At 59.2% G+C, this 24269-nt stretch overlaps 3 protein-coding genes across 8 annotated transcripts in view; 2 read left to right on the forward strand and 1 right to left on the reverse strand.

Annotated features, from left to right (window-relative positions):
* The first annotated feature begins 2104 nt into the window (after positions 1-2104).
* Positions 2105-7285, forward strand: LOC107211896 (POU domain, class 5, transcription factor 3-like). Its single transcript, XM_015644476.3, has 5 exons — positions 2105-2633; positions 4209-4320; positions 4719-4849; positions 5367-5531; positions 6280-7285. Exons 1-5 carry the CDS (start codon positions 2136-2138, stop codon positions 6529-6531), a joined length of 1158 nt encoding a protein of 385 aa, XP_015499962.1. The 5' UTR covers positions 2105-2135; the 3' UTR covers positions 6532-7285.
* Positions 7286-8025: 740 nt separating this feature from the next.
* Positions 8026-12479, reverse strand: FUT7 (fucosyltransferase 7). 2 transcript variants are annotated; one of them, XM_015644480.3, is made up of 2 exons: positions 12410-12479; positions 8026-10896 (listed from the first exon to the last, which is right to left on the reverse strand). In XM_015644480.3, exon 2 carries the CDS (start codon positions 10850-10852, stop codon positions 9809-9811), a length of 1044 nt encoding a protein of 347 aa, XP_015499966.1. In that variant the 5' UTR covers positions 10853-10896; positions 12410-12479; the 3' UTR covers positions 8026-9808. The 2 variants fall into 2 exon arrangements, with proteins under 2 accessions (XP_015499966.1, XP_033374387.1); XM_033518496.1 differs by having other exon boundaries at positions 8026-11491.
* A 3102-nt stretch (positions 12480-15581) lies between these two features.
* The window catches only part of ABCA2 (ATP binding cassette subfamily A member 2), a 34123-nt gene continuing 25435 nt past the window's right edge, over positions 15582-24269 (forward strand). For 3 of the 5 annotated variants that reach the window (XM_015644962.3, XM_015644965.3, XM_015644963.3), the window contains exons 1-3: positions 15582-15779; positions 23064-23157; positions 23340-23342. In XM_015644962.3, the coding sequence (XP_015500448.1) occupies positions 15714-15779; positions 23064-23157; positions 23340-23342 (163 nt within the window). In that variant the 5' untranslated portion in view covers positions 15582-15713. The remainder of the gene's footprint in view (positions 15780-23063; positions 23158-23339; positions 23343-24269) is intronic. The other 2 variants (XM_015644964.3, XM_015644969.3) reach the window with 1 other exon arrangement.

Consider the following 24269-nt stretch of genomic DNA (forward strand, 5'->3'; position numbering starts at 1 on the left):
GGCCGAGGGGGGAGGGGGGACTGGAAGGCTTCCCGGGGGGATGGAGAGAAAAAGTAAGTCGGCAGGAGGAGGGGATGCAGCCCGGGAACAATAAATCAAAGGGAAACGGAGTTACTGCCAGGCCAAGGAGCTTCTGAAACCCTGGGCCGCAGCGGGAGCCCGGGAGGAGCAGGGCTGATGGCTGCCATCGGGGTCCCGCAGAGAGATTTCCTCTGCCCGCTGGCAGTGGGGCAGGCAGCAGCACAGCAGGCAGCGGGCAGCTCTGCCTGCACAGCACTAGCTCCAGCATCCCCAGCAGCACGCTCCAAGTCGTCCCCTGCCAGATTGAATCCAGCCCCTGCTGGGGAAGGTGCTTCAGCACTCTGGCCATGGGACCCCCCAGGTCCAGAAGCCACAGGGCTCACTCGGGGCTGCCCATGTCCCCACTGAAAAAGCTTTTGAATCCTTAGTTCATTTTCCTGGGACTGCCCTGCCTCCTGGAGCAGTCTGGCACAGCCAGGATGGGCAGCCTAGTACATGTCCTGCCAGGCATCAGGAGCAGACATTAATTCCACCTCATCCACCGGACCATTTTTTTCCTTAGAAGAATATCATCAAGAGGCTTAGCTCTTCCCCTGACATGCAGCAGAGCCATGTGCTGGGCCAGGGGCATTGTGGATCCCAGTCCCTGGATGCCAGCTGGGGGTATGAGTCCCTGTCTGCCAACCCTTGGGTGCTTGTCCCAGGGCATCCTCACCCTGGGTGCCAATCCCTGGGCTCCAGCCGTCTCAGGAGCCAAAGCAAGTGCTTCATAAAAATCATCAAGCACCTTCCCCGAGTTCCGCCGCCCACAGCCTCATTCCCATCCCGCCGCGGGGGAGGCTGCTCCAGCCTATCTGCTTGCCATATCTCCAGTGCGAGACGGCAGCTGCTCTCGGTAATCCGGGTTAATAAACACGCAGTAGTGTCGGCAGCGGGATCACTCCCTGCCTTGCTCCGGCTGGGATCACGGGCTACTGGCAGAAGGAGCACCCCTCGCCCTGCTCCAGCTGGGGTCAGGGGGTGCCCATGCCGTTGGTACCTGACCGTACACAGGAGCTGGCATCGGGCGGAGCCAAGCAGGGGCTGATGTGATGGCAGTGTCAGGATCGGGAAGGTTCCAGTGCTGAGCCAGGAGGGAAGTAAATGGGAAATGACTGGAGCCAGCCCTGATAGAACCATTGTGAAGGGCAGTGTGAAGGGAAAGTCTTTAAGATAGAGAAAATATGGAGCGTGCTTCATTGTGGAGCCGATGGACACGGCAGTTGGAGCTGCAATTCTTTCCTGCCAGCACACCCCGAGCTCTGGGGCCCCAGGGACATGCTCCTCCGAGCCACAACCCTCCTCTGCAGAGTGAGAAAGAGGAGAGGAATGGTGAGACTGTAAGGGATCCCGGGAGCCTCAGCTCTGTCCATGCTCCACAAGGAGCTAAGGCTCAGTCAAGAAGACTAGGCACCAAGAGGGGCAAGAGGTAGCGGTCAAGCCCTGGACCATCCCTACTGCTGCACGATGACACGGTGGGCAATGACATCGCGCAGCTTGTTCTCTGTCCTGGGGACAAGTGGCTGCCGCGGCTGAACAGGCTGCCCTCACACCAGCCCCTGGCCCCGGTTCATGCCGCCAATAGCTCCCCAAAGCCATCCCGTTTCTTGCCTAGGCTCCGCAGCGCTGGGGGTTCCCAGGTGGGAAGATCCCGTGACTGCTGCTGCCCTAACTCTGGCGCGGTGGACCCCGAACAGCGTGGGGCCGGAGGGGTGCGAAAGACGTGGGTTTCCTCGAGTCCCCCGGGACCGGAGGGGTACGAGGCCCCGCGAGGGGCGAGGACCGGTGTTCACCCCCTCCCTGTCTCACCGGGGCCGCCCCGTCCACCTCCCCACCGCCGCTGGGTGCGGGCCGGCGCAGCCCCCTCCCATCGCACCTTCCGTCCGTGCCCCCCGCCCCCCTGGGGGATCAAGTTCACGCCCGACCCACCAATGCGGGGCCCAATGGGGCCAGGGCCCATTTCCATCCGGCCCGGCCCGGCCCCGCCGCTCTCAGAGGCCCCGGCGGCGCCGCAGCAGGGAGGCAGCGGCCGGCAGCCCCCGCATGGAGCCCTAGGGCAGCGGGCGGCGGGCAGCATGTTCAGCCCGGACGGGGGGCTGCCGGCCGCCCCCTTCGGCCTCCTGACCGACGCCGGACCTCCCTTCTCCCGCGGCAGCTTCGACGGGGCGCCCGCCCAGCCGCTGTTCTTCCCTTTCGCCTCCACCGCCGAGCCCGAGCCCGCCCGGGACCCGCCGCCGGCCCGCGCCTGGCTGCCCCCGCCCGCCCCGGTGCCACCCGCCAAGGCGGAGGCGCGCCCGGGCCGGCCTTGCAGCCAGCCCGATCCCGAGCCCCGCACCGCCGCCTGCTGTGGCCCGGCCTGGCCGCCCCCGCCCTGGGCCGGCCCTGCGCCCTCCGGCCCCGCCGCCCTGCCCGGGCCGCCCTTCCCTGGCCCGGCCGCCGCTGCCTTCCCTGGCCCCCAGCTCTGCCCCGCCGCGCTGCAGCCGGGCTCCGGCGGCCCCTCGGGGCTGGGCAGCAGCGGCAGCTCCAGCGGCGCCGCCAGCGAGGGCGGACACTCCAGCGACAGCGGCGAGGAGGTGAGACCCGACGGGACGGGGATGGGGCGGGCTGGCCTGCCCCGCTCCCGCCGTCCGCACACGGTGTGGCCCTGGGGCTTTCCTCCCCGTCCGGAGTCGCGGTTCGCCGCCCCGTCGGCAGGAGCTGCCCGGCTGCTCTCGTGTACCGCCGAGACCCCGCCGGTGCCACCTGTCCGACCCCACCGTCGGGTGCCCGCGGGAGAAGCCCTGACCCGGCGCTGGGGTTCGTCCCGCTTGTGTCAGACAGACTCTCCTCAGGGGGCGAGAGCCTTGGGGAGGCTGCTTTGGGGTAGAGGTGGGGGCGGTTTTGGGAACTCATGAGATGAACTTCCCCATCTCGATGCGGCGGGGCCGTCCCGGGTAGCGATACCTAAGGCCGTCTCCGGCGTGATAGGCGGGGCAGCGCAGCGAGTTCACCGAGGGCTCCTGGCCAGCCCCCTCAGTGTCCCTTCGGTCGGCTGCGTCCCCGACCGCCGCTCCCGTACCTCCACGGGCACTGAAGTCTGCTGAGGCAGACAGCCCAGAGATGACGGCGGGAAGAAGACGAGGGCAGCAGGGCTGGTTCCCCGCACCACTGAATTTGTGTTTTGCACTTGTTTTTAATATTTCTCAATGTTGACGTATTACGAGCCCTCCCCGGGGACAGCAGAGGCGGCCGATGCCGGGGGGATAGTCCCTGACGGGACTGGGAGGACTTGCACCGCCAGCCAGCGGGTCGGAGCTGCGGGAGGTCCCACGCCACAATCGATGCGTGTGTGTCCTCGGGCCGCGACGGCCGCGCTGCCTGGGGAGTGCTCATGAACGGCGTTTGCAACCTGCGGGATGATGCAGGACGGCGATGTGGACTGCATCTCTCCTCTGTGGGAGGGATGCTCCGAGTTTACCGGTGCCGGTTTTCGCCAGAAACTAATAGCCGTGGCTCGGTGACAGGAAAAACTCCTGGAAAACCCGAAACCCCTCTGAAAACGTGGAAATTGGGTAAAAGGCTTAAAAATGCCCCCGTAGGAAGGTGGGGAGCGCCTGGGTAGCCTCTTGGCAGAACGGAAGAGCCTGCTGGTGGCAGAGGTGCTTAAATATCACTCGCGCTTTCGTCCCTTTCTTCACGGGAGTCTTTTCCCTGCTCCGGACGCAGGCAGGAGAGCGGCTGGCGAGGGGCAGCCTCAGCCTGGGAGCCGTGGGAAGTGGCCCACGCTGCGGGAGAACTGAGCGTCCCCGTGCATACGTGTCCTGGGATGAGTGAGAATGGGGCAAATCTGGGACTCAGCCAATGTGATCATCGGTGCTGCCTCTGGCCAGGCAAGGTCAGGTGGGCTCGAGCCAGATGACAAAGGGAGCATTTCCAGGGCGTGTTGAGGCAGAGCAGGAGCACTTGGTGCCCTTGTGCTACCCTTGGCCGCCGCCCCTCCAGATTGGGTCGAGCTGAGCAATGTGCGTTGTCGGGGTGGGTCCTGTGTGAGCCTGGTCGGTGTCAGTGCTGCCTATGGCTCAGCCGAGCCTTCTTATGCCACTGACCCCGACAGACCCTGGACCCTGCGCGCGAGTTGTCCCTTCTCAGTGTGTTTCTGCCCCTGCTAGGATGCGCCAACCTCAGGAGAGCTGGAGCAGTTCGCCAAGGACCTCAAGCACAAGCGCATTATGCTGGGCTTCACCCAGGCTGACGTGGGGCTGGCACTGGGCACACTCTACGGTGAGGGGTCGGAGGAGAGCCCTTGCGTTCCCCCGCAGCCGGTGGGGGAAGGGAGAGGCCCGGGAGGGGTTTGGAATCACCTGGGCTAAGTGATTTCTGCTCCTTAACGACCCGCAAAGGAGGTATCAAGCGGCCCAGTCCGGGCCCAGGGCTCCTAGAGGGGTATCTCCAGATCTGCGGTGAGCTGGAAAGTTCGAGCTCACAGGGAACCGGTTTAAAATGGTTACTTATTGAGATACGTTTCAGGGCTTTAAATCCCTGCTGAAGGAACAGGGTGAATGCCTTTCCTGGTCTCCCAGGAGCAAGGCAAGCTTGGGGCGGGGGGTGGTGGTGACTGGGGAACTGTGGGCGAGGGAAGCTGTGTGGTGTGTAATGCCCTGCCTGCCTTGCCCTTTCAGGGAAGATGTTCAGCCAGACGACCATCTGCCGCTTTGAAGCGCTCCAGCTCAGCTTCAAGAACATGTGCAAGCTAAAGCCGCTGCTGCAGCGTTGGCTCAACGAGGCGGAGAACACGGACAACATGCAAGAGGTGCAGGGCCAAGGGGGCTGGGAGCTGGGTACCTGCAAACCCTGAAGCCACAGATTCTCTTTCGTCTCCCACGTGCTTTCAGGGAGAAGAGGGGAACAGATGGCATCTTGTGCCACAGCACCATCTTGCTGCATGGCTTGAACCTGGCTTGAGGGCAAACCACTGGGTGTCACCTTCTGCCAAGCTGAGGGAGGAAGCCAAATCCCCCTGCAGACACCTTGTGATTGTGGCAGCTCCCTTTCTGGAGCAGCGAGGTCCTGCTGTAATCTCAGATAAACCGAATGTGCAGCTTGCACATTCCCTGGGGAACCTCGGGGGGCTGCAGGAGGATGTGTCCAACCTCACTGCTGGCAGTGCTGGGACACTGGGAGTGGCCCCAGGCACAATGGACTAATGCTCAGTGGAAAGCCACAGGGACACAATCCTGCCCCAAGCTCTGCAGCTAGCCACACGTGTCCCAAGCCTGGTGGAGACTCTTCGACCTGGTAACCAAACATATTCCCTCTCTCATTCCCAGATGTGCAATGCAGAGCAAGTACTGGCCCAAGCTCGGAAGAGAAAACGCAGGACTAGCATCGAGACCAATGTGAAAGGGACACTGGAGAGCTTCTTCCGCAAGTGTGTGAAGCCCAGTCCCCAGGAGATCTCCCAGATCGCCGAGGACCTCAACCTGGATAAAGATGTAGGTTGGAAGGGTGGGGAGGATGGGCGCCCAAATGGTGCCAGCTCCTGAGCACCTGCCAGTTTGATACTTTAGCTCAGAGCAAAAATGAAATGCACATGGAAAGATGTAAACAACTGCCCTTTAGCTCTGCCAGTTAGGATATATATATGGCTCATCAATATAAAAGAAAAACCCACTTGGTTCCAGAGAAAGACTTTTGTTCACAGATTAAAGATTTAAAACTTAAAGAGAGACAAAAATAGTTCCCAGACCCAACTACAGGCGTTCGTGTATATATATACATAAATATATTAATGTTATCCTATAAAAGTAATCCTTTGATACTAATTCATCTCAGAAGAAGCTGATTTTTGATCCCAAGAATCCTCCTGGGATGTTACAATGTTTTTCTTCTGAAGTGGAAATGCACCAGAAGAGAGACAAACTATAATCCACTAACAATACACAAGTTTGCCTATTGGCTTCATCTGGCTATGCTGCCAGCCTTTGGAGAGGAACCTTTCTTTTGATTTGTTATCTTCTTTCCTATTTAACGTTTGCCATTTTTGTCATCTTGACTCTGGAAGCAGTGGGAAAGTGTTCATGGCTGAAGTGTGTTGGAGCTGAGCCTAGCAAGGAGTTGTGACAGGGAAAGGGCTGCACTGGCAGCTTGGGATGTTACGGAGATGTCACCAGCAGAAGGGTCTCGTTGTCACCCACATGGTGTGCCTGGGTCACCCCCATACCCTTCTCTGTCTCCCCACAGGTGGTCCGGGTCTGGTTCTGCAACCGGCGTCAGAAAGGCAAACGGCTGCTGCTGCCCTACGGCAACGAGGCAGAGGGGATGATGTATGACATGAACCAGCCCCTGGTGCCCTCCACTCTGCCCATCCCAGTGACATCCCAGGGCTACAGCCTGGCACCCTCCCCTCCTGTCTACATGCCGACCTTTCACAAAGCCGAGATGTTCCCACAAGCGCTGCAGCCTGGGCTCTCCATGAGTAACAGCGGCCACTGAACCAGGGGCTGTGGGCTCACACCAGCAAGGGGGGCTGGTGCTCTGGGGCAGCTCCCCTTGCCCTGGGCTCACACAGGCACAGCCCTGCTTCTGCTCTCTGGGCTGATGTGTGGGGCTTTTGGAATGTGAGGCGCTGAGAGCCTGGCACAGGGATGGTGCCTGTTCTCTGCAGATGCTCCCAGCCCTTCTCAGTTATGTGAGCTTACTGGTCCCAGCAGAATTGGCCCCCCTCTGACCACTCCTGGGGGCAGCTCCTCCTGCCCCACTGCACCCTCTGAAGCCACATGTGCCCAGGGCTCTTGAGCCCGTGCCTGGCCCCAGCCCAGCTGCTCTCCTGTGAGATGCAGAAAAAAGTATTTTTTAGATTTTGGGGAGGGTGGGGGGAGGCGGTGATTTTATTATTTTTTTAAAGGTTTTTGGTTGTAGTTTTTAAAAAGCAAAAAATTTTGTAGTGATCTAGTTTCCCAGGTGTCTCCTTTCACCCTGTCATGTAGAGTGGGGCTGGGGTGCCATGCCCAGGGCCAATGGCCCTGGTGGCTCTGCTCACCCTCCTGGGTGGCCAGGATGAGCCAAGGGCTGGGGCAAGGGGAGAAGGTGAGCCCCCTCACCACCCCTCACCCTGTGGCACAAGACAACTTCACCCCTCTGTGGGGCGGTTGATAAAGCTTGTTTGGGTTGGGGGGTTCATGTGTTGTGCCCAACATCACCCCCAGGCCCCCCTGCTCTCCAGCTGCTGTCCCCCCCTCACCCACCCCCAGCCCAGATGCCCAGAGACCACCTTTCCCTGGAGGGCCCAGCCCAGTTGGCTATACCACCCTGTCCATGCTGCTAGCACCCCATGCCTTCCAGCCTGCTGTAGTTAATGATGATTTTTACATTTTTTGTTCTTAATCACATTCCCTCTGGCAATGAAATAAATCTCAGAGTTCTTTGAGGCAAGAATGAGTTAACCCTTTTCTTGCCTTCCTTGCATCCCTATTCCTGCAGCCCAGCAGTTGAGGTTCAGCTGCATGCAGGGGCACAGCAGGGCTAGAGTAAGGCACCTTAAGAAGGTGGACATGTCCCCATCATGCCAGCAACACTCAGCTCTTGGCTGCCTGCAGCTTGGCCTCCCTCCACAACTGCTGGCAGCTTGGCCCTGGAGTAGTACCATCTTGTCAGGGCTGTTGCCCCCCAAAGCAGAGGGGGTCAAAAGTAAAGAGAGGAGAGGTCGTCTTCCACCCAGTTCGAGCTGCTGTTTTGCTGTAGGTGCTTCTGGGAAGGTTGGAAGCAGTGTGAGCTTGTAAGCTGCTCCAGAAGCTGCCAGGGACAGAGAACCAAGCAGGATGTAGCAGGGTGGATAAGCTTCCCAGTGGAAAGCTGGGGCTGCCCTCAGTAGTACGGCACTGACAGGGGAGGGAAGGATGTTCCTGTATGTGTGGTCCAGCTAAGGGAGTCTCTGATGAGGGGATAACAACCCAGCCATGCAGGTCTATTGGGCACTGGGAGCTGAGCTGGTGGGAGCAGGGATGTCTGGGGCCTTCACTTTTCCCCACCACACTCTCAGCTGGTTTGTCCCCAGTTCATTCTCTCAAGGGCCCTTGCCCTGAGCAGAATGAAATCCCCATTTTTTGCTCTATAAGGGGTTTGCTCTCTAGGGCTGCCTGGAGGCACCAGGGCAGTGCTAGGCACTAGCACTAGGCAGTGTCCAGGGGCAGTGAAGGCAGCTGCTTACTGGGCACCCTGCGACCGTGCAAAGGGCTGGGCTGGGCTAGATTCCAGCCCTATGGGGTGGGGCCCCTCTGCATCTTTGCTTGCTCCCCAGAGCCTCAAACTTGCCGGCCCACAGGGTAGGGGTACAGCTGTGTGTGACATCCACTGGGAACTGCCTCCTGTTGCTGCTGCCCAGTGCTGCCTGGCGCTTGAGTGGTGCAGGAGGCTGGCCAGGGTCAGGAGCAGAAATGTGAGACAGATGTCGTCTCCCACAGGTTTGCTTCTCCACATTTCCACTATCTGGTTTTCTGCATGCAGCCATGCAAGAACTACAGCCCACCATGAGACTCCAACATCCTGCACCCCTGGCACCCCCTGCCCATGAGTACCCAGCATCTGTCTGTGGGCATCCACAGTCCCTCCCGTTCCACTTCTGGTTGACCCAGAAAACAACGAAGCGGAAATCGGAAGCCACAGAAGTCAGAAGAGCACAGTGTGCCTGTCCAACTGCCGCCTCACCAGGGCTGTGCCAGGGGAGGGCTGTCTCCTCTGCCAGCTCTCAGTCCTGCTGGGCACCTGGCAGCCTGCAGGGTGGCGAGGTGGGGTTTGGTGACTTCAGGCCCACAGGGAAGAAAACTGGAAAAACTTGTGACAAAAAGAGTTGTTTATATCAAGGGAGTTGATGGCACTGAGTAGAGGGGCAAAGAGCAAGGCACAGATGGAGCAGTCATATCTTACCCCTGGTCATGTCGCTCAACCCCGATTTTCACCCCAATTTCATGATCCCAGACGGGTACTTCCTCTTGGGATGTCCATGGTGCAGGGTGCCCATGGTGCAGGGTTTCCCCACTGCAATGTGTGCATGTGCAAGTTACCCACGGGACTGGCTTTACTCGAGGATGGTGCAAGCCTTCAGAAGCTGTCAGCTCACTGGCTTCCTGTCACAGCAGGGAGGGAGTGACAAACCACAGTATCCCTCTGCCTGCCTGGCAGCACAGGCTGCTCTGAGAGCATCTGCTGTCCTGTGGCTCCTCAGTGGCACAGCGACACCCATGGCTCGGGTTGGGGACAGGAAATGGGTGCTGCAAGGAAGAAGGGGAGCAGATGCTGTCCTTCCTCCCTAGCCATGGAGTAATGGACCCCCCTGGGCTGACCCCTGCCACTCCAGACCAGCCACAAAATGTCACCACAGGGCCTCTGCTGCCAGGACTTTGGCACCCAGCAGAAAGTGCTGAGGGGACATTGAGGATCACAGGGGAGGTCAGGGAGCCCTGAGCCACCACCACTACCCTGCTGTCCTGCCCACACTACATGCACAGCCTCAGCAGCACTGTGCCACTTATTTCCAAAGTACCCTCTGGTCCTGCCAGCACCCTGGCAAGGTGTTCAGTGTTGGGTCGGGGTGATTAAGTCCTGTTTCACAAAAAATGAAGTCATGGGGAGTTGCTTGAAGTTGCAGTGTGGCAACAGCTGGGCTGGGAGGAGAGTGGGGTGCTCCTGTCTTTGCTCCACATCATGTGTGCAGGTGGGTGCCTCGTGCACCTCCCACCCCTGCCTGCATTCATCCCAAGGGTCCCGGCATGCACTAGGAGTTGAACCAGCTCTGCAGGTCAGGATAGAGGTGGCCATGGGAAAGGCGGGGGTAGGCTGTACAGATGGCACAGATCCGCTCCCTCCAGTCAGTGTAGAGCTTCACACTGAACCTCCTCTGCCAGGCAAAGAACTGCCGGTAGCGACTGGAGTTCACTGTCTTCAGGAAGGTGGCCAGCTCCTTTAGGGAGCCAAAGTCATTGACATGGATGAAGGAGTCTGCAGGAATAAACTGCTCATAGTTGGCCCTGGGTGGCCCCAGCACCACAGGCACAGTGCCGGCCAGCAGTGAGTTCCTCCAGAGTTTCTCTGTGATGTAGTCCCGGTGGATGGAGTTCTCAAAGGCCAGGTAGAATTTGGACTTGGATATTGTTGGCAAGAGGCAGTCCTTGCAGAGGGGCTTGTTGTTTGCTTTCCCGTATATATTCACATGGAGGTACCTGGAGAGGTTTTTGTAGACTTCAGCTCTTTTCTGAGTCCTGTGGTAGTTGCTGATAACCCAGGACACCAAGTTGGTCTTTGCAGGGATGTTCACGGTGGCTGATTTGTTGGGTACCAGCTTGCCATAGGGGATGAAGATGTCCGAATCCTGTCTATAGGTCATCACCCAGTTGAAGGTCTGGTTCCATGCTGCTAGAGCTCTAGTGTTGGAGGGGGACTCCAGGGAGACCCACACCCAGTTCTGCCCCGGCAGCCTCTCCTTGGGCAGTTTGTCCTGGCCAGGCTGGAGCCTGGAGTGGGGGAACACCACCACATTGGCCTGGTGCAGGAGCTGCCGCTCTGTAGTGAGCTGGCAGCCTGTGATGCTGTACAGCTCATGGCACACATCTCTGCTGACACTGGGGACCTGCTTGGAGGGCCATTCCCACACCAGAATCACCAATGGCTCCCTCTGTTTAGGCTCTTCTCCAGAGCCTTTGGAGGGGTTGAGGAAGAACCTCAGGTTCCAGAGGGTGGTTACAAACACTCCGGCAGTGATCAAGGCCTTCACACCAGGCCGGCCCCATGGTGACCATCGCAGTGGCAATGCCCAGGGCATGCTGGTGGGTTGGCTGTCACCTCACTGGGTGACAGAGCTGACACCTGTGAGAGAGGAGAGGCCACTGCGGGCCATCAGCTTGACTTGCCAGGGACGAGGGGTGATGGGGAGGTACTGTGGCTGAGGCCAGAGAAAGGGCTTCTTCATGAAGCCTGGGCCTCAGCATCACCCCAGGGCCCTCTGCTTCCCTGTGCCACAGAGTTCCCCATGCACATGGTGTCACCCCAGGGTGGCCTTTGTTCATGCTCCTGCAATCCCTGGTGACCTTTTGGGGAGCACAGATGCTTCTGAGGGTGCCGAGTTGATGGGAAGTAGCCAGCTGTGCCCCTCTGACCCACCTGGCTGGCCCCGCTACAGGCAGTCCTTGCTTGCTCTGTGCCTTAGTTTACTCACCTGACACACAGCCACAGTCTCAGTCCCCAGTTCTTGCTCTGCCCAGAACAGGTCAAACCTGATATGCAGCTAGCCTTGCCACTGCTGTGCACCAAACAAGAAAGAACATCCTAGTCCCACCTGAATAGCCCCATGGTGAGGCCTTAGCTGCAAAATGGGGTGACTGACTCTGAAGTCCAAAACTCTGATGAGGGCTGAGTTTGGCAGAGTCCTGCCCAAGAAGTGTCCACTCACTCCAGTATTCTCCTGTGACAATGACAAGGCAATTCCCAGGTTCGAGGTGCCCTTCCCAGGTCAGGGTGCACTTCCCAGTCCCTAAGGGCATCAGGAGCTCCAGCAGGCTGGGAGCTCATAGCCTCAGTGCCCCAAACACTTATATTTTATACTTAGGATGTCACAGATGGCCAGTGCCCCACTGTGTGGGCACAGAGGAGAGGGAGGGCAGGGAGAGCAGGGAGGACAGTGCAGCACTTGAGGCTGCCACTGGTGGGGCTCAGCTTGCAGGCACATGGGCCCCCAGCTGTGGGATGCTAACCCTGCCAGGGTGCCCATCTGCCTGCCTCAGATCTCAGTGGTTTAACCAGCAGAACTGCTGGGAGCAGAGCAGTGGTGGGGGTGGAGAGGGGGATGGTTGGCTGCACTGGGGACCAGCCACCAGCTTAAGTCCCCTCTGGAGAGCTGGTCCCACTGCAGGGCTCAGAGCATTCAGCACCAAAGGTGGTTTCCCCTTTAGTGGAAACCTCTGGAAACATGTGGGTTGCCTGAGTCCTGATGCCAGCTGGGGCTGAGCCAGTGCCTCCAGTATTGGAGTCTCCTGGAAAGCAGTGCCCTACATTCCCACCCACCCCAGCACTGCAGCTTGTCTGCAAAAAATCCCTTCCCCACCTTGGCCCACTCCATCTGTCCTGCTAAAATACATGAGCTAAGTTTAAGCTCCAGACAAATCTGGCATGGGAAGCAGAAAGGGCTGGGAAAGCTTTGCTGGTTCCCTGCACTGCACATCAGTGCTCCAGGTCTCTGTCCCCAGCAGCAGAAATGTTGATACGGTTTTGGGGGTGTTTGCCCCATTTCAAGGATACTCTGAAAGGGAAACCCCTAGCAAGGGCCACCCCATTTCTCAGCCCCTCTCCCCTCAGTGGTCAGTAATGTTGAACCCAGACTTACTGTGTTGGAGGTGTACGAGGCGCCAGATGTGTCTGCCTGGGTGCTGCTGTGCTGGGCTGGAGCACTCCAGGGCTTCCTCTTTTTTTCAGTTTTGCCTTGCCCCAGCCCCACAGCAGGTCCTTCCTGCCCCAGTGTCAGCTGGCACACCCCACCCCAGAACTTCCCCTGCACTGCGCTGTGGGGTGGGTACCCTGTGACTGGGTGGGTGCCCCATGGTTGGGTGGGTACCTTCTGGCCAAATGGGCACGCCGCGGTAGGTGCATGGCCCAGAACAAGGTGGGTGCCCCATGGCTGGGTAGGTGCCCTCAGCCTTGACAAGGTGCCACCCATCTGCCACCCGCAGCTTGGTTGCAAACAGGATACCAACTCCCATTGACTCATCCTGAAACTATCAGCTAACAGCCCCAAGTGCCACTGAGCCCTGGGTACTGTCCTGCCTGGGATGTTTCCTGCCAAAAGGAGAAGCAGGCACATGTGAGCCTTGGCAATGTGTGCACAGAGAGCTGCTTCCTTTTCCCCTGCCCGAGTTATGCCCTGCTCCCAGTCTGGCTCAGTTGTGTCCTGTGCTGGCATTGCTGTTCAGTACCCAAGTCTCCATGAAAGCCCTGGCAAGCAAAATGAGACAGGGAAACTGAGGCAGGGGCAGGGAGGGGAGTATCGAGGTATGCAGCACTGTCCTTGAAGCTGGCAAGGGTATGCCCTATGTCTTGGCCTATACAGAGCTCAGAACGGGGCTCCAAGCTGCTCTCTGGGGGCTCTCAGGCTGCTCCAGTGCCCCTGGGATCTGCATCCTCAGTCCTGTTAGTTGCCAGCCAGCAGGGATTCCTGTTGAGCATAATGCACCATGCCATGGTGTAGCAGGGCTCTGTAGTTTCAGTGACACCCCAGGAGCCCTCAAAGGCCAACTGCAGCCCCAAGGAAGGGTGTTCCTTCTTCCGCAGCCATGTCCATTTCCTGTCATCTTTTCTCACTCCCTTTTCTGCATTTCTTCCCCTGCATGATTGAGAGCCCAGATACCACAGTCCACAGGCACCATCCCCAGCCTTGCCCGCCCTAGCCCTGCTGGCTGTGGGCAGAAGTCTGTGCCTGGCTGGAGCATTCAGCATCATCCTGCTGCTGTTTCATAGCTTGAGAGCCCAGGCCCACACGGGCTGCGGCCATTCCCCTCCATGCAGGACAGCACTGCGGACAGAATTTCCACAGGGTATTCAGGATGGCTGGTAACGAAGCAGGGAGCTTTTCCCTGGCACTTAATAGTTGCCATGTGCGGCTGCTGCCCCAGGACACCCTGTGTGCAGGGACAATGCCCTGGGAGAATTTGCAGCCAGTGGATCCAAACACCCTGACCCTGTGACCCAAGGGACATGGCTCTGAGCCAGGCAGGGAGCCAGAGCCAGTGCTGCCTAGGTGGGTTGGGCAGAGATCAAGGTCAGGGGCCAGGTCATGACACCATCAGGAATGCTGGACAGCACCAGCACAGAGCAGGGAGATGTATGTGGGTGGGTACTGCCATCTGCAGATGACTTCACACAGAGACAGGAGCTTGGTCACCCTGCAAGGAAGCCCCCTGAGAGGTGCTCAGGGCTCCATGTTCCCAAGTCTTCAGGACCCCGGTCCATGGAGGAGATGGGCTACAAGGTCTTTGGAGCTTGTAGCCCATAGAGAGGTTGGGCCACTGGGTCCTTGGGCTTTAGGCCCCTGTGGGTCCTTGGAGGCGGTTTGCCTCCCTGGGGTTGTTCTGCCCTATGGCACACTGCTTGGTCTGTTCCTTGCTGGCTTCTAGGGTTTTCCATGGCCATGCCAAACAGAAGAGCAGCTGTGAAGCTCCCCAAGACCCACCCAGGGGCAGCAGGAGGGAAGAAGCAGGAGAACCAGGTCAAACACAGGGCTTTGACCCACCTATGGGTCCCCACATTGTGCCCCTCCAAGCTGGGTATCCACTCTGCTGCAGGACAGAGGCTTGGATGCGCTCCCTATGTGGACTGTGGGCAAACCATGCACAATTCTTTGCAAGGAGCCTAAGGTGACTGCATTCTTCCTTCTCCAGGGACCTAGTAAAAGCCCAGTTCCCCTCAATTCTGGGCAGCTCTGCATGCGCACCCAGCAACCCACCCAAACCAGTCACCCTCCCCAGAGCATGGAGCTGGGTACACAGTGCCTCTCCACCACCACATCACCAGGCATCCTTTGTCCTCCTAGATCTCAGCACAGTGTTTTGCCCAGAAGTTTGGGGAATAATGCTGCTTTGTGTTGGACAAAGGGAGCTTTTGTTAGCCTGGGCCAGCTGCCAAAGAGCCTGCCATGAGCACAAGCACCCTTGCCAGCACCACTGCGGCAGGGGCAACTCCTGGCTACACTTGGCTCATGAAGCAGCATGGAGACCAAGATGGTTACAGAGAGCTGGAGGAAAGGAGAGGGAAGGGGCAGAGAAGGCCAAGGGAGAGCAGGAAGAGGGAGGGACAGGTGGGAAATGGAGAGAACAAAAGGACAGGAAAAGGGAGGGAAGGAAGGATGGAAGCAAGGATAGATGGAAAGAAGAAAAGATGGCAGGAAGGAGGAAAAGAGGAAAAGGATGGACGATAGGATGGATGGATGGATGGATGGATGGATGGATGGATGGATGGATGGATGGATGGATGGATGGATGGATGGATGGAATTAAGGAGGAGAGCTGGCCTGGTTCAGTCCTTGCTGCAGAGGGCATCCAGCCCTGGGTTCAGAGCTGCCAGGAGTCAGATGTGGCAGCAGGTTAGTCCAAAAACATGCATGGACCCCTGAGCACATGCCCGTGGGAGAAGTCAGGCAGGAGTAGAGTGGGAAGTGTACAAGAGCAGGGACAGCCGTGGCACCCTGGTACACAGATCTCACAGCCAAGGGCTAGTCCGTCGTGTCCTGGGGTGGGGCACCAGGGGCAGAAGAGTGGAGGTGACCTGTGTATGGTTGAGGGGTGGGAGGGCGGCGGCTCGAGGGGAACAAGGGTTCCTCGGCCCCTGGGGCAGTAGCCCCGCTCCGAACAGCCAGCACCGGGCCCACTGCTGTCGGGATGAGCCGGGGCCGCGGTGCAGGTGGAGCGAGCGGCTCCGGCGGCGCCTTTAAGGGGCGGCCTCCGCATGCTGGGGGTGGTGCTGGTGCTGCGCAGGGTCGGGGCGGGTGCGGCGGAGCCAGGCCTGGGCCGAGGCCGCTTTGCTTCCTTGCAACCCGCGGCAAGCAATAGACGGCGGCTGGGAGGGGATGGCGGTGGGTGGCGGGTGACCGCGGAGCTGAGCGCGGCGCAGCCCTGCGGCGGGGCCGGCCCGACCCGACCATGGGGTTCCTGCACCAGCTCCATCTTCTGCTCTGGAAGAACGTGACACTGAAGCGGCGCAGCCCGGTGAGTGGGGGCGGGGGGCCCTGCAGCTCCGAGGGGCGAGGCCGGGCCCCGCACCGAAGTGCTGCCGGAGGGTTCCCGCAGTCCCTCGCCGTGTCCGGCCCGCTTCGGGCCGCCCGTGCATGAATCCTCCGGCCTGGCGCGCCCCCGGGCCCCTGTGCGGCAGCAAAAGCTGGGGCTCTCCCGCTTCGCTGTCGTATCCGTGGGGCCCCAGGAGGAGTCTAGGACCGGGGCTGGATGCCGCCCCCCACAGTGGGATCGCTCCCCGAGCCCCGGTACCCGCCGGGTATAAAAAAGTTCTCAGCCCATATGTGGGTCGGAGCCGCCGGTCTTCCGTGGGCTGGAGAAAAAGCAACTTTGTGGAGTTGGGGGTCGGGGGACTGGTGGGTGTCCCTCCCGGGCTGGCAGAAGGGGCATGATGGCATCGACCGCGCTGGGGCCTCGGGGCCGCTGGCACCCTGTCGCAGGCTCCCCGTGTGAGGTCAGCCATCACCCCCCGAGGGACCCCGCAGCTGTGGGCAGGGGGTGGCTGCGCGGCCCGAAGGAGCCGGTTATTTTTAGCGGCTGGGGGAGGGGAGCGAGCTGCTGCTCTCGAGCTGGCATCGCTTTTCTCTTCCCAAATATCCCGCAGGCCCGATCCTGCTATTCCTCACTGGCAGCCGCCAGACTCCGTGTCCCGGTAGCCGGAGCAGCAGAGGCCCTTGTGACAGGAGCAGGGCCGAGCCTGGCGCTGCAGGCAGGTTTTCCTGCACTGACAGCCCCTGAAATGGATGAGGGGGATGATGCTCTTAGGCTGAGTCATCTCCCCTCTTTACCCTGAGCAGAGCTGCGTGGCCAAGGCAGGGGCTGCGCCGGACCCTTGCCTGCAAGGATGAGTGGCTTGGCACAACTGGGTCCTGGCACACACAGGCTGACCTGGCCCTGGCCGCCATGGCCTTTGGGTTACAGAGTAGGGGTGCACGCAGCTTTTGGGGACCCATTTCTCCGTGGCCTTCCCTACTAGCCCCGTGGGCAGCATGGGGGTGTAGTGCAGGAAGCTGTGGCCAGAGGAGGAGGATAAGGAGCACAGGCCCCATCACTTCCATGTGTATGGACTGTTGCTGGAGTGCCACTGCTTCAGGCAGGGTGGCAGGGTATGGAGCAGCCCCTCCTTGCCCACACACCAGTGCTGTGAGTGCATGGGGTGTGCAGGGGACCAGCTGTGTGCCAGGACGAGATCTGGTCCCAGTGCCGTGGGTGCTCCTGGATGCTCCTGGATGGATTTGATGCAGTCCCTAGGACAGCTGCGCCCTGAGGCTGTGCATGCCCTGTGTGTGTCACCTCCTTCCTTGTGCTACTGCTGTGTGTGAATCCCAGAATCACATCCCAGTATCCCTGGTCTGCATAGGGGCCATCATCCTGTCCACTCCATGGGGAGCTCTGCCCCCTCTGAGCAGTGCTGGGCTGAGCTGGCCAGGGCAGACACACAGCCAGGCCCTGTGTGGCAGCCACGCCTGACGTTCAGCAGTGGGCTCCCCAGTGCAGGTCTGCCCCAGCAGAAGCCACAGATGGATGTTTCTCTGAGAGCAACCAGCTTCCACTGGGGTGATCATACTGCAGCAGCCAGAGGCTGGGGGGCTGGAGCAGGGAAGGAGGGATGCCCTACTAGCCCACTCTTCTGCCGGGAGTTCACTCAGGGGCAGGCAGAGTTGGAGGTTGCAGGGCTTCTCCCAGCTTCAGAGAGGGAATGTGGGCACCGGCAGCTGCCTTTTGGCACAGCCTGGTGCTGCAGGTGCTGTCCTGGGGTAAGTTCTTGCCACCATGCGCTCACCTCCCAGCAATATGTGGAGCAGCACACCCAGTGCTGTGGAGTGGAAAGCAGAGGCCCCAGGTTTGACTGAGGGCTCTGGGCTGGGACTTGAGAGCTGGAGCAGTTCTGTGTTCTGCCCATCAATGTTGCTGGCCTGGGAGTGTCCCCATTGTCTCTGGCAGCAGGGGCTTTCAGGAGCAGGATTGCAGTAGGGTACAGCCATGGTTTTGGGACAGACTTTATTCATAGGTACCTGGTGAGGGCTTGGCCAGGTCACGGGTGGATGGTGGGTGCAGAGAGACCTGCAGTATGGCCAGGGGGATGGCCAGGCACTGCCCCTGGCCAGTGGCACCTCTGTAAAGCCTTGCTCCCATCCCATGGTGGCTTTGGACCTTGCCTAGTGCGGCTGAGCTGTTCCAGGGACTGCTCTGGGGTTTGGCCCCAGTTTTATTCTTCCCAGGGCAGAAATTCAGGCAGGAAACCTGTGATGATGGAGGTCTGAGCAGAACAGCATTGGTAGCTCTTGGCAGAGGAAAGCCTGGGCTGTGGGGTCCCCTGGGGTACCCATGGCAGCCCTGGGGATTGCTTGCTGTGCCTTGAGTCTGCTGGGACAGGAATTGTTAAAGGATGGGCTCTCCCATGACTTTGGTATCTGGTTTAAACTTATGTTGGATGTAAAACTAGCAGGTGCTCTCTCACAAGTCACCACAGACACAGTTCAGGGTGTTCACCCGCCTGCCCTGGGGCTCTTTGTGCCCATTCATTTGGGATAGGCTAGCAGTCACAGCTTGAGCTCTCAGTGGTGGAAGTGTGCTGCCAGTTTGCTTGGTCCTGGGGAAGGGTTGGTGGGCAGGTCAAGGCTCTTTTTGGGGGAATGGTGGGAGCAGTTCTGTGCTGTTTTGGTGCTGCTGCACATTGGTGGGGCACCCTTTGGCATGAGCCCTGGGATGAGGGAAGTGGTATAGGGAGAGCTGACATCAGTGTGACTGTTCTGCTCTGTACAGGATCTGTGCCTTCTGCACTTTGTTCTGAAGATGGAAAACTCTCCACACAGGAGCTTGCAGATCTGTCCCTTCCCCCTGGCTGATGGCAAAGAGCTGGGAGAAAACTGATGATGCCAGAAGAAGAAAGGCTGAAATTTGGGGTGCTGGGGGGGCTGTAACAGTGCCTCTGCTGGGGTGCAGTGTCCCTAGGACCCTGTGCCGGTGGCCCTGCCAGGTCCTGCTGTCAGGGCTGGGAGGATGCTGGTACTGGATTCTGCAGCAGAAATCGGTTGGGAACTGCCCTGGCTCTAGGTGCTCTTTGCCCCCTCGTTGGAGGAAGGGGAAGCATAGGTTTAGCAGGGGTGTGCTGGCCCAGGGGTGTCTCTGTGAGTCCCTGTTGGCAGGGCAGCCAGGGGGCACCTGTTGTGGAACACCTTCCTCCACACTGGTTGCTGGCATGACCCTGTGCTCAGGTCAGGCATCTTGTGCCAGTGGGAGGGTGGCCCTGTTCCAGTGCTGTGTGGCCTTTGCACAGGACACTGATGATTATGTGCCCTCTTGGCCCAGCACACATGTGTCTGGCTGACACTACAGGAATTGGGAGAACTGTGGTGAGTGTTCCTGGGTCCTCAGTTCAGGAGAGTTGTTGACAAACCCTAGGAGGGACTTCTTGCTCCTTCAGCCTCCCCTAGGCAGGAGCCCAGGCTGCCATGCCTGGGCTGGGTGGGGATGTGCCCATGCTGGAAGCAGGAGCTAGTGAGACAGATGGACACAACTAGAAGTGACCAGAGGCAGAAGTGAGGGTGGCCTAGCCTTGGCAGGATGGGAGTTGGCAGCCCCTGGACCTGGCTTTATCTGTCCCCATGGGGCAGGTGACCTCGAGGAAGCCACTCAGTCCCACATCTGGGTGGTGACCATCAATGGGTGTCCATGGTCAGGTCTCCACTGGAGCTGGGCAGCTTGGCACAGCCTCATGGATTTTGGGGCCTATTTTGCCCCAGAGTTCTCAAGCTCATCTTTCCCAGTGACCATGGCTTTACCTGCCTTTACTTTCTGGCTGTGGGCAAAAGTGAGCATTTAATGAGTGATTAACATCTGGAGCCATGAAAATTCAAAGGTATTTCTGCAGCCTTAAAATGCTATTGGAAAAGTTGGATCCTGCAGGAGCTGAGAGCCCCATCCCTCAGGGTTCCTGCAGGCCAGCACCTATTGCCAGTTCCTGCTGGCACTGTGGGTAGCATTGAGATGGGCAGAGAGGATGGCATGAAGTAGGCAGCAGCTCCTTCCTCCCATGAGCAGGACAGACAGACCTTGCCCTGTCTTCTGGGGGATACGTGTGGGGATTTTGGATGCTGTGTGTGATGCTGCTTCACCTGTGTTGGAACAGATAAACCCCCTTGCAGGTGCCAGGCTATGGGAGAGGAGGGCTGACATGGCAGGTTTGGGGTGCAGGGCTGTCGCTCAAGTTGTTAGCTTGAGAGTCTTAGTATGGGTGTGCCCTGCCCCTGACTGCTCCTCTCACACATCATACTGGCTGGAGGCTGTGGCTGTGGGCGTCAGGCATTGCTGGAGGCAGGCAGGAGCTGAGCAGACTTTGGGTGACAGCGATGGACAGGATGAGCTGCATCTGCCCAGCCTGGCTGTCCCCGTGAGGGCTGTCCCCATGAGGACTGCCCCCTGGGCTACTGGGACATGAGTGCTGCCACAGCCTGGGGACACCGGTGGAGTTGCACAGTTGTCCATGATGTAACGCCCATGTCTATGCTGACCCTGGCTCCAGCACATGTCCCAGCTGTCCCAGTGCTTGCTTGCTGGAGGGTGGGCATGGTGGCACTGTTGTGCTGGGCTGGGCTGTTTGCTCTGTTTGTACCACTGTCCTGTAGTGCTTGTCTGGCCTTTTGACCTGGCTGTGTGGGAGCCATGTGTCGCAGCAGGCACTGCTGCCTCCTGCTCGGCCTCCTCGCAGCCTCCTGCTCCCATCTGACAGTGTGGCAGAGGATGGGCACAGGTGTTGAATCACTGTCCAAATGCTCCAGAAAAGATATGTCCCCCTGCCAGGGGCCAGCATCCAGCTGTGGCACCCACCTGGCTCTGCCTCCCTGCTAATTGGGCAGGACCCTACCTGTCCAGGTAGCCAAGGGCAGGGCCGAACGTGGGACAAGTTACCCCACTGTCTGTAGGGTGGCAGGTGGATACCCAGCACTTGTGCAAACCTGGACATCACCTATGACCTCATCCTGCTCACATCCAACCAGGCTGAAATGAACATGTGGCAGGGGATGTGGAAGGAGAGAATGCTACCATCCGGGAGCTGTCTCTGGCCCCCAAAGCCACTGTCACCTGTACAACGGCTCCTGGGACCAGTGTCCCACCCTCAGTCCTGCACCTGTGCCCTTGTCAAGAGAGGAGAGAGGCAGGGGATGGGTGACAGGGCAGACAGACTAGCTGGTACAATCATGGCCAGCTGCTGGCAGGGACCGTCCCCTCTCTTCTCCTTTCTTTGGCCCTCTTCTACCTACTGGGGGACATTTCCTTCTCAGCTGCTTGCATCCTGGCTTTTCCTCCTTGCTTCCTCACACAATCCCAAAATGTCCCCCAGTGTCTTGCACCTGCGGGCAGGGACCCCAGGATGTGCTGGTGTCCCCACTGTGTGCCTCTCTGGAAGTCTGAGGCTCTGTTGGGCCCTGCTGCATGCCAGTGCCCCGCTGTGGGTGTGGAGCAGCCCTGGCCTCCTCACCTCTGGGAAGTGGCCATGGGGGTAGCCCTGGGGGGCAGGGTCAGTCCTAGAGGTGCAACCTGGTAAATAGCCACCTGCTACTGTGTCTGCCCATCACCATGTCACTCTGGGTGCCAAAGGTGTGGGACAGCCTACTGTGACACTGGGGTATGTGGCAGTGCAGAATGGGCTGGGGACATGGGACATCTTTGGGAATGGAGATGAGCAAAAGTCAATAACCCCTGTCAAAAAAAAACAACAAATAACAACAAGCAGGTTCCAACAAGCTGTTGCCACCAAGAACAGTCCCCACACGAGCCTGGTACAGGCCAGCGTGGGTGTGTACGGATGGTCCCCCTGGTGCCTGGGCACAGAGGACCCGTTGTGTGCCTGGTAAACAGGCAGGGGGTGGGGCAGGGGCCATGGGACAGCAGTGTGTGTCAGGGTGTCCCCTGTTATCCTGCCTTGTGCAGGAACAGTGAACTGTCCCTGGGACTGGTGTTACAGAAAGATGAGGATTCTCAGGTACTGCTCCTGGGGGCATTTTCTGTCTCCTCCAGCCCTTCTTCCTCTCCAAAACCAGGAATTTTGGCATGGTGAGTGCAGCATGGGCAGCACCCATGGGTGTAGTTGTGCTCATCCTACAGAAGTAGCACTGTGGCTGTTTGCTGGCAGGGATCTGGGTGCAGGGCTCCCCCTGCTCGCTGCCATATGGGGCTGCTCTGACTTTCTTCTTGGGCTGCCCCCTGAGTGGGGCAGCATGGAGGTGATGTTGGAGACAGAAGGGCCTGACCCTGTTGGGAGCTGCATCCTTCATGTTAAAGTCCATTCTTGCCACCCCATGGTCTTGCCCATTGGTACTGGTCACTGGTGGGAGGCTGGTGTGGGTGGTGTAGCAAGCACCTTCCCAGCAGTGGAGCTGGGCCCTGCCCTGCCCATGGGGTGACAGCAGGTATCAGGAGATGCCTTGGGTCTGATCTAGCCCTGGAGTGAGCTGTAGTTGGCTCACCTCACCCTGTGCCTCAGTTTCCAAGCCTGCAGTGGTTCCCTGCTGCCGGGCAGTGGGGCTGTGACATGTCCAGGCACTCTGGTGCAAAGTGGCAGCAGCTGTGCTGGCAGTGTGCCGGGTGCTTGCTCCTGCCGGTGGCTGGAGATGCTGATGCTTATCCCCAGGGCCTCTGGGCACAGAGCCTTGCCTGGACTTCTGAGCCGCTGTGGCCAGGGATTCTTGGGGATTTGTTGTTGTTTGCTGTATGCTGCCAGTGGAAATTCCTTGCAGCCAGAGACTTTTGGGAGAGTACGGAAGGGGTGTGAGGATGGTCCAGCTGCACCTGGAGCTGGTGCCAGGGCCTGGCTGAAGAGCTACCCTCTGCCATTAGACTCAGCTGTTGAACCTTGTGAGAGCCAACAGTGGCACAGTGACAAGGGGACATCATGCTGCTCCAGGCTGTGAGGGCCTTCAGGACTTGAGGTCTGGGCAACCCCAGCTATGGTGGACCATCAAGACTGAGCTCAAGCTCCAGCACCCTGTTTGCACTGCTGGAGGAGGGAATTATCCCCTCTGTGTACTCTGCCCTGAACTGCAGTGCTCTAAACAGGGTGCAGGCACGAGGTTGTGGGAAGCCCAGGAACCTGATTGCTGCTGGCTGAGCTGTGACAGAGCCACCAGCCATCTGCAATACGTAGACACAGTGCTGCACTGCACCAGTGCCTGGGGCCTCTGTACTGCCCATGCTTCTCCCTGGTGGCTGGGTTTTGTCCCTAAGCATCCTGTTCCCTCTGCTCTGTATCATCCCCAGTGGGTGCTGGCCTTCGAGATCTTCATCCCCCTGGTGCTTTTCTTCATTCTCCTGGGGCTGCGGCAGAAGAAGCCGACCATCCCTGTGAAGGAAGGTGAGTCCCAGCAAGGTGGTGCTTGGAGCACTCCTACACTTGGGGACACCCTGAGGCCTTGGGGAGGTGCTCCAGCCTGGGGACAAGGGGGGACCTACAGAGGCCCTTTGAGGGACATTGCACTGGGCAGGGGCTACAGTCAAGGACTGGTGGGGTGCATGTGGTGGGTGGAAGTAGCAGAGTCTGTCCCAGCCTAGGGAGGCTCCCCTGGGGGTTGCAGGACCGACCAGCCTGGGCCTGTCATCAGCATGGACATTTTGTATGGGGAAGGGCAAGCTGGATGGTGCTGGAACAGCCACAGTCCCCCTAAGTTGTTGAGGGTCAGCTGGGGTGGTTCTGGGAAGGGCTCCCCAGCTGTGGGGGAAAGTGACCTAAAGGAAGCCCTATGCCTGACCCTGGGGCACTCAGAGGCCTGGCAGGATGATAAATTGATGGGACTGGAGCTGAGGGCTCTGGGAGAATTCCAGCTGGAGCTCTGATGCCTGCAGGCTGTGCTGCTGGGAGGAGGCAGCGGAGTGAAGCTGCCAGCTCACAAGGGCCTGTGGATGCCCATTTTGATGGGTGCCCTGGCACAGCAGGGCCAGGGGAGATGCTGGGCACTGATGACCCCCGTGTAACAATGGTTTGAGCCTGTTTTTCAGTGTGTCCCGGCGAGGGAGAGCCCAGCTGCCAGCACGGTCTGGCTGTGGCAGGCACTGCCTGGGTTCCTGCCTTGGTGCTGACATGCGCTGTGTGTTGTGTGGTTTTTGGTTTGTTTTTTTTGTTCTCTTTTGCTCATGTTTTCTTTTTCTTTCCCACCATCTCCCCTGCCCGCCTGCCCTTCATGCCTCAACTGCATGCGCCAGTCTGTAAGTTGGTGGGACGGGTGGGCTCCTCCCCCCCATTCCCTTGCCAGTGCTGGTCTCATAGTCTGGGGAGGAAGAGCCTGGTTTAGATCAACTCACTCTGGCCTAATCCATGCCTCTGTAAACCCCTTGCTGTCCTCCACAGCTGGTGAAGATGAGCTTGGGTGGCACAGTATGGCCCTTGCCTGCTCGTCCCTGGGGACTGACCAGCCATGGTGGTGTACCCCCTTGGTTGATGGTGCTGGGTTCCCCAGGTGCTGGGGCCAC

This window comes from Parus major, chromosome 17 (genome assembly GCF_001522545.3).
Source record: "Parus major isolate Abel chromosome 17, Parus_major1.1, whole genome shotgun sequence".
Classification (NCBI taxonomy): Eukaryota; Metazoa; Chordata; class Aves; order Passeriformes; family Paridae; genus Parus; species Parus major.

Bases quoted from the DNA above. Each gene is read 5' to 3' on its own strand.
- LOC107211896 (XM_015644476.3), top strand. From the start codon at position 2,136: ATGTTCAGCCCGGACGGGGGGCTGCCGGCCGCCCCCTTCGGCCTCCTG. The intron at 2,634-4,208 runs GTGAGACCCGAC...TGCCCCTGCTAG, and splicing joins CCAGCGACAGCGGCGAGGAG to GATGCGCCAACCTCAGGAGA. The intron at 4,321-4,718 runs GTGAGGGGTCGG...TTGCCCTTTCAG, and splicing joins GGCACTGGGCACACTCTACG to GGAAGATGTTCAGCCAGACG.
- FUT7 (XM_015644480.3), bottom strand. From the start codon at position 10,852: ATGCCCTGGGCATTGCCACTGCGATGGTCACCATGGGGCCGGCCTGGT.